Genomic DNA, 8735 nt, shown 5'->3' with positions numbered 1-8735 from the left:
TTCTTAAAATTATTGCTATATTTAGCAGCTCATAACATCACCAACATGCACATTTCTGTGATTTAGATTTAATACAAATATTTCAAAATACAGATCTGAAAAATGCTCTCCATTTTTATTACAGACCTATTCAATAAAATATATACCTTTGGTATAATATGTTCTGTTGTATATAGGAAACCATTTTCATTGTCATCAAAAATATATTTTAGCACTTGCGAATTACAGGGGACTTTAATTCCTCAGATAACCCACATATTGGATACAGTATCTTGAACCAGCTCATAAATATGTAGACATGGTAGAGATGTACATTTTCTGTAGGAAATGGAAAGTGAAAGGTCTTTGAGAATTCTAAACTTAGTAATAATTAAGCTACTTTAACTGTTTTTATGCTACTTTCATAGATATATAATAAGACATTATTTTCATTGAAAATATGCTTTAATAAGGCAATTTTTGTAAGAATTTAAATAGTATTTTTCTTGCATTAAAAACTCATTTACTGGTAAGGTGGTCACGCCTCCCTTGCTATTCTAAAATCATTACACGCAAAGCAATAAAATTACAGAGCTAAGCATCCTCCAAGGATGAAATCACAGTGAAGAAAGCTGTGATATACTTTATGCTGTAAATCATGTTGTATCATATCATATGATGATACCAGAATAGAAGAGAGCTGGTTATTTACACAGTGGTTCTGACTGGAAAATGTAAACAAAGATGAGTCAAGCACCTCAGCAATGCATTGACTTGCCAGTTCATATCCAAGGTTTTACAATGTTGTTTATTTAGTTCTGTTGATAACTTGACATGAGGCACCTGTTTTTAAGGTAAGAAACTGGTCAGATGATGATGTGTCAGTGGGGCTTTCAAGCAAATATGAATTGATTCCCTTTAGTTCATTTGTAAACCAAGGGTATACTAATCTATGATCCAAGAAAGATGGAATGCTGTTAGGTTTAAATGCAGCTTAAGGAGCTCTATGACAGAATGACAGTTGTTTTCTGAACGAAAATCTCCAGTTAAGTAAATAATATTTTAAAATAGCAGTGTAAGTAAAATGTTAACATAGATTAACAAAAGTCTGATAGCTATTCAGAAGCTCTTTGTCCCACTGACATTGTTGGAATTGGCTTGGAAAAGCCGAAGTGTACTTGGACATCACTGTAGGTATAAACAATTGAGCATTAAAAGGTAAGACAGTTGGAGTTTCTTTCTGGAACTAAATACTCTTTCTTTTTAAGGTCAATTTGAAGGTGAATCCTATTGTTGTGAATTGCTTTTCTCTGCCAGAGGACTTCATTATAAAGAGAGATTCATTGTTGCAGGAGACAGCCTGTCTTGCTATTTTTCCTCACTTCACACTGCACTTCCCCTTACTGAAGAGGTCCCTGCTGTCTGTGGAAAGTCCTGAGAATCACATGTTCCTCTTTGTACCACTGTTATAAGTAGTATCTTCCCTTTTCTGTTATTTAAAGGTGTCTAATTTCTAGGCTATTACACTATGTTCATAATTGTGGTAAACACCGAATTATTAATTTGAAAATTTTATCTGTGACAGGTTAAAAAATAACTGCTAGCCTCAAGTTATTCTCAGGGGATCAGTTTCAGAAAGATGTTAAATACTCATTCTGTATACATGTCTTATTTTCCAGCGTTTCATGGGCTTAAGATACCACTAACCAGACAAAACTGTCGTACTCAACTATCACTCCTATTAAACGCATTAATCTTTTTCTCACAGAGATTTAGAACTTCTGCCTTATATACAAGTGAGATAAAACAGTTCTTCCTCACTTATGTTTCTAGAAGGTGTTTCCCCAGAAACTCCTCTGGGACTCTTCCTGATTTCATGAGTTACTGTCTCTTCAGAAACAATGGCAATTTAAATTTCTCTTCCCAACCCTCCTACACCTCTTTTTCATGCTGAAATGGCTTGCGCTGATGAATCATGGCTCTTTTCCTTCCTTGCTGTTTATCCTCCTGCCCTTGGAGCTTTGAAGATAATCATTCAGGCTTGTTTCTCCTGCTAAAAGCTATTTTAAAATTGAAAAGTCAATTGAGAATGCCATCTCTAGGAGGGCTGGTGAGGTTTAATATCCAAAAAATTATATTCGTGTCCATGTTAGTAGCAAAGAAATATAGATAGAGGTACTTTTTAAAAAGCCTAATGAATTTTCAGTTACCTTGATTTTTGACTTCGCATCTTGTAATATATTTCATAAAGGTCTGATTTCTTTTTTTTTTTTAAGAAGTTTTCAGAGATTTTAGAATCAGGACTGTAACATGGACAGAAAGAGCATGTGGAAAGTGACAGGAATAGTTTGATGATTTGTTTTACTGAACCAGGCAATACGGATACTTCTGATTCAATCTCTTTCTAGGTGCTTATCTCCATCTAAGAAAAAAAAGTAGTCATTCATACCTTTTTATTCCTTCAAGGATATCACTATGTCATTATACAATGGATATACCATTGTATAATAGGGTCTATATGTCAAGGCTCTGTAACAAGCTTCCAAACATCATGCGAGGGATTTGATCAAAGTGCTTTCTGTGTAGAAGGTATATTTCACTATGACACTTAACAGGAGGTCTAATAAAATGGAGACTTTTTTTTTGGATGCTTTCGAGTGATAATAGTAAGATTCCCATTTTCAGACAGAGTCCACCTTCACTTGATTGTTGTTTGTAATCAGTGGAGAAGGTTTGCTTCTCATTCTGTCTCCCGCATCATTAGAACTATCCTGGAAAAAAACTTTTGCTGTACAAAAACTGACAATAATCCTCTTGTATTCTCTTCTGAAGTTCTGGTTCAGGAGTCCATATACTATAGCATTAAGGCAGCTGTTGAAATACGCCATGTAATAACTAGACACAAACAACCACTCTGGAATCCTAGGGATTACAGTTTTTGGGTTGACAGCCACTGCAATGCCTATGAAGTTCAAGGGGGCCCAGCAGACTGCGAACAGTACAAACACCACAAACATGGTTACAAAGTTTCTGAAGTCGTGTGGTTTCAGCCTCGGGTTGTTGTCCGGTTTAACCCTTCGCCTTACCTGGATAACGAGGATCCATATTCGCAAGTAACAGAAGGTAACCACGGCTATGGGGAGCAGGAAATGGAAAAACACAACTGCTATAGTGTATGCTGAGCTCACAGACTGTGCAAACGTACAGGAGTAAATCCTGGGGTCGTACTGCAGCGATCCCACAAACAGGTTGGGCACGATAGCGACAAACGTTAGGACCCAAATGAGGACAATATAGCACAGTGAATTCCTGTCGCTGTACAGCTTGTCATATTTGAGGCTGTGGCAGATATAGCAGTAGCGATTGATAGCGATGCCTGTAATATTGAAGATTGATCCAATGACACTTAGGCCCATCAAGAAGCCACTAATCTGGCAGTGTAGGTATCCCAGTTTCCATCCGTTGTGAAACACAGATGTGAGGACCAGTGGATAAGGGTAGATAGCTACTATCAAGTCTGCAACTGCCAGGCTTACAACAAACACATTTCCTGTAAAATAAATATAAAAAGGCAAGTATTAGTTTTTCTTTTGCTCCCTTCTGTCATTTCTGCTCTCGTTAGATTAATGAGCAGCCTCAGTGGAACACTTTAAATGTAATTAGTTTCTACTTTCTGGCTCAAAATTCATTGTCATATATCAGAAACAAGAGACTCATTTTTAGTTTAAAAATGTAGCTTAACTTAAAGATGAACAATTTGAAAGTAAACTGCTTTAAGGTTATCTACCATGGCCTATTATTTTTATCATGCCACTTGTTTGGATTCTTTCAATCACACAGACTTAGAATTCATATCAAATCGAAATATTCATAACTTTAAGGCTTGCTTTGGTTTTAAATACTCTCTCTTGAAAAATCAGCAAAAATAATATTTCTAATAAATTTCCAAACTCAAATTTACCTTCTTTATTTAATTTCCTTTCATTACGTTAACTAGCCCTTAACTTGTCCAGTCTTGAAATTAAAATCTCTTTTCTCCCATTTATATTTCAAGCTTCCATGACTTTAGTATGACTTTTACATTATTCTCTTTGAATCTGCTGGCAAGTACTTAAATAACCCTAACTTCTAAGAGTCTTGTTGAACACAGACTCAGTTGTCTTTCCTAAAGACATGCTCTTCAGTAAAAAAAGAGATGTTGTGGAGTGGCCTAGACAGTTCCCAGACAGTGCTGATGCCCCATTTTTCTCTACTTCCAAGCTGGAAAATTAAGAAATGGAACATTCTGCTGAATAACTTTTAAACAAAGGGAGATTATATTCTTCAAAGACAATAGAATCCATCAGATTTTGAATTCATGTTTTGAGAAGAAACTATGTTTGCTTTTTTTAGTTGCTTAAATGATAACCCATCTGAATATCTCCCAACCATTCTAATTTCTAAGAAGAGGCTCACAAGAAACACTGATGTCACTTTTATTCATTTCTTTAAAATAACTATTACATGTAAAGGCCTAGTTGTTCATGTCCATAAGTACAGAAAGCTTTCAATTTTATCTTTACATGGGTGTTTGTAGGTAAATAAATGCATATGTACATAGACATTTGATATTCTACTTTGTAGTTCTGAGATTATTCATGGAAGATGAAATACGAGCTTCTATTGCAACCTGTAATAAAATATATTATTAGTTTCAGATGATGTAGGACTTCAGTGCTAATCCAAGATGGGCTTGGTGAATTGTTCTATGCATATTTTCAGCATATAAAATATAAATTATTCTCAGCATATAAAATATAAACAGATAATATGTTAGTAGGAAAGGCAAAAGTATCTATGGACCAATAGGGTGTTTTAGCTGCTAAAATTCTCAAAACTACTTTTTAAATATATTATTTCAAATATCTTCAAATGCATAGTCTCTTATCAATCTCAGGCTTTAAATGACCAGTTAGAAATGTTCAATCTGCAAATAATACTGTCAGAGAAAAACAGAAATTCTCTTTCTCTGGATGCTACCTACGCTGTTGTGTTTAAATTTTGATACATGCACAAAGTACCACATTTGATATTTATACTAATGGCACCTGGAGCAAATGGCCTCCATTAAAAGACTGCTGCACTAGTTTTTCTTGATTTAGTATCTGGATTTATAAATAACTTTCTTGTGATGGTGTCTGTAGCTGTTTTGTCTTTGGGAATTCACTGCCAGACTGAAATACGCTTATCCTGAAGCCTTTGGCAGAATTCCAGATCATTTCAGCACAAACATCAGAGCTTCTTTAAGCAGAAGATGACGCAGGAAAAAAAGCACTGCTTTCAGAATTTATCTTTGACATAGTGGCAACTGATACAAGAACAAGAGACTGTATGGAACTGAGAGCTCTTTGTTTATCTGATGAATCAAAAAGTGGAAAGTAAATGAAAAGCTGCTGCTGCCAGGTTTCTTTCCCCCTGTCCAGAATATTGCAGGATTGATGAAATGGTAACATATAAACCCTAGATACTTATTAAAATGCAACATTTGAAAGAATTTTATTTATATTTTCTTATTAATTTCCTGCTTAGCTGGAGACTGCCCATCCTAAACGTTTTTCTCTGCCACCCACTAAAACTTCTGCTACTGCTCACCATTACTATTGCTAACATTGCCATTATTTACTCACTTTAGCCAAATGATAAGGACAAGTTTTAAGGGGTTATTTTTCCCTTTAAAAAGTGCTGTATTGAAAGGTGACAGATGGTATACATTTCTCTGAATGGTTTCGGCTTTGGAAAAAAATGAGTTTAGGAAGAGTAGGCACTCTGTCTCTGAATCAGCCAAATTTCAATCTTCCATGAACTCATGCACCATGGTTGTTCCAGGTTTTTTCAGCGGGCTGCTGTAGAATGACAAACTGAAAGTCTTGGAAACACAAGCTGTTTCATGTGAAAATTGGAGGCCAGCATGAGGATAGGAGGATATCCTAGTAGTCTATCTTGAAGAAAAAAAAAAAAGAAATCATGAGTTTGGAAATCAGGCCGCAAGCTGCCAGCTCATGGTTAGCAAATCAGCTGAATGAGTAAAGTGTTGGGGGTGGAAACTGCTTGGAAACCAGGTAGCTGTTTGCAGACAGGACTTTTAATTTGCCTTTCAGGAAGGGTTATTTTAATGCTTGAGTTCAGATAAATTTTTGCTATGAGCATGGAAATTTTTTTGCTAAGACAGAGAATTTAAGTAAAAAACAATTGGCATTAGTATGATTGTTGAATATTTTGGGGTTCATTGTTTCAGACCCTGAAGGTGGATCTGAAATGAAGTTGAGCTTTCATATGTTATATAATAAACAATTTAAAAAACATGATCCTAGCTTTAGGTACCACAATCACTGGAAAATATTGCTAATCAATAAAATTCCCATATTATAATACCATATTGTGACATTAAACTCTTATGTTTGTAGCACAATTGGTATTTTAGAGGTGAGCATCCTAAAAATGTATGTAGGAAAAGGTTAATTTTTATCTTCAGAGTTAGGTTTGAATAGAATGCTACAAATGAAGCCTGAAGCTCTATAATGAACCCTTCAAAAAGGTCACAAAATCGAAATCTTGAATAACTCTTCCTTGAAGAAAAAATATTCATTCTCTTTAGAGAGTAAGATCACGTAACTGTGAAAAAATGTGATTTGTGTACCTAAAGAATATATTATTATGCATTAACACCAGCAGGCTGAACTGAGAAGGCAGAGGTTGAATTTCTTGACTTTGACATAAGCCAAATAAGCTTTAATAAATTTAAGCAAATGTTGTGCAGTGGATGTATGTGGGAAGAAAGATAATCTACTGGTAACCAGCTTGAGCAGGTTATGTTTTTCGATGCTGTCTAAAGCAATGTTCCACTAAATATTTTCACCACTCTTACTGAAAAAGAAGCCTTTCTGCTCAGCAAACACATAGCAACATCAGATCTACCTGCTGAATATAAAGCTGCATTAGTGCAACACAAAACAAACAAGGGTTTTCCTAAGAAATTTGACTTTTCCAAGAGCACAATACAACATTAACTGAGTGTAAAAATTTTGACCCTCACAGATTATAAGAAAAAATGCTTATGGGATTGCCAAGATACCAAAATGAATATAAGAGCCTCAATAAGAACTACATGATGTCATTGTATCAGTAGCAACTTGTATTTGCAGAACATATACAAATTACTCTGTGGGTTGTTAATCCCTAGATTTAGTGCTAAGTATGTCCTGAATGATAATTAGAAAGCCTCCAGAAATTTCTAGCAACTTCAATATGAACAGGATATTAATGGAAAAAGATTAAAGTTACATGGATTGGGTAGTTCTGAATGCCTGCCCTAGAATTAGAATGGAGGGATGAACACTTTGCCAGCAGGTCAGAAATCACTTCTGGCAGTTTTAGGAGAACTGAGGGTTATGTGGTCTACAGAGCTCTTTCCTCAAGTGTTAGGGCTGTGAAGAACTCTTCTAAAATATTTAGTCTGGTGAAAATAACCTACTGTAAAAAAGGGAAATATGTATGGAAAAAAGCAACATTATTTTAAAGCATTAGGGAGATTCCAGCTAGAATATTTGGTACTCAGAAAATCTGACTGAATTTTAGAAAAGATCTCATATTGCTGGCAACATCAGTATGGCTACATTTTCTTTTTTCACAAGTTATTTCTATACCTTTTAATACTGGTTGCCAAGTCACTATTCTATTCACCTTTTTCAAAGCTTTTCCTGGATAAATAATGCTTTGGCTTCTTACAAGAAATGCTTTCCACAAGCCCTCATATTTTCATCCTGTAGTTGCATTTTGAAACACATGCCATCACATTTCCATTATTGCTTCATCAAGTTGGACCAATTTTAGGTGAGGGTTTTAATCTTTATGGCAACTGGAGTTGCTTTATATTTTAGGTAAGACTAAACAGTACGTGCAGCAGTCATTGAAGTCACATAAAAGGATTTTTTTTCAGTGGCCATTGTCTCAGACCTCTGATGTTTACTTGCTAAGTATATCTTTAAGGAAAGAAGATAGTGTAATTGGTTGAACACTGTTAATTTTTAGAAGATCAAACTTAGTTTCTAATAACCAGATTAATGTCATTCTTATTTACTGTCTTTTCACCACTTGTAAGCTATTGCCAGTCATTTCCAATTGTTTCATAACTGGCTTTAATTCAATGGATGCTTTCCTATAAATTTGGATCATGTTTTGTAGGCATTAAATAGTATTTAAATATCATGAAAGTATCATATCATACAAATATCATACAAGTTTGTTATGTACATATTTTTTACACATCTAATGGCACAAAAAAAATTATTTACATTTTTAAGCATTGGTTTCTGATAATTCTAATACTTCTACCAATTTTCCTCTAGGATAACTTAGAGATTTTTTTGGCATTATGAAATTTTTCTGATTATTCTAGCCTTTGCTCAGGATGTTAATTTGAGAGCTCGTGCTCCTAGCTGAAAACAAGACTATGATAGATGCTCACCAGTGAATGCCTGCAGCATCAGAAACTTAAATGTGATATCTCATAACTGGGTACAGCCTCAGAGAGAAGAACTTCTTCCTTAGAGAGGTATTTTGTCAGGCCTGTGCTTATTTTCCATGCACAAATTGTGTCCCAATGACAAGTATTAAAGCGAGATTTGTTTCATATTCCATGAACATTTTTGCCCTGAATGTTATTCCATTAGCACCAATATTTCACTTACAAAACATCATAAACTGTTACAAAATCAAGA

At 34.8% G+C, this 8735-nt stretch overlaps 1 protein-coding gene across 1 annotated transcript in view; it reads right to left on the bottom strand.

Moving 5' to 3' along the window:
* Positions 1–2430: 2430 nt before the first annotated feature.
* MTNR1A (melatonin receptor 1A) overlaps positions 2431–8735 on the bottom strand; it is a 50226-nt gene continuing 43921 nt past the window's right edge. Inside the window, exon 2 of the mRNA XM_063156014.1 lies at positions 2431–3529. Coding sequence (XP_063012084.1) covers positions 2661–3529 — 869 coding nt within the window. The 3' untranslated portion in view covers positions 2431–2660. The remainder of the gene's footprint in view (positions 3530–8735) is intronic.

This window comes from Melospiza melodia, chromosome 5, assembly GCF_035770615.1.
Source record: "Melospiza melodia melodia isolate bMelMel2 chromosome 5, bMelMel2.pri, whole genome shotgun sequence".
Taxonomy (NCBI): domain Eukaryota; kingdom Metazoa; phylum Chordata; class Aves; order Passeriformes; family Passerellidae; genus Melospiza; species Melospiza melodia.
This window is presented reverse-complemented; position numbering and strand designations above follow the sequence as displayed.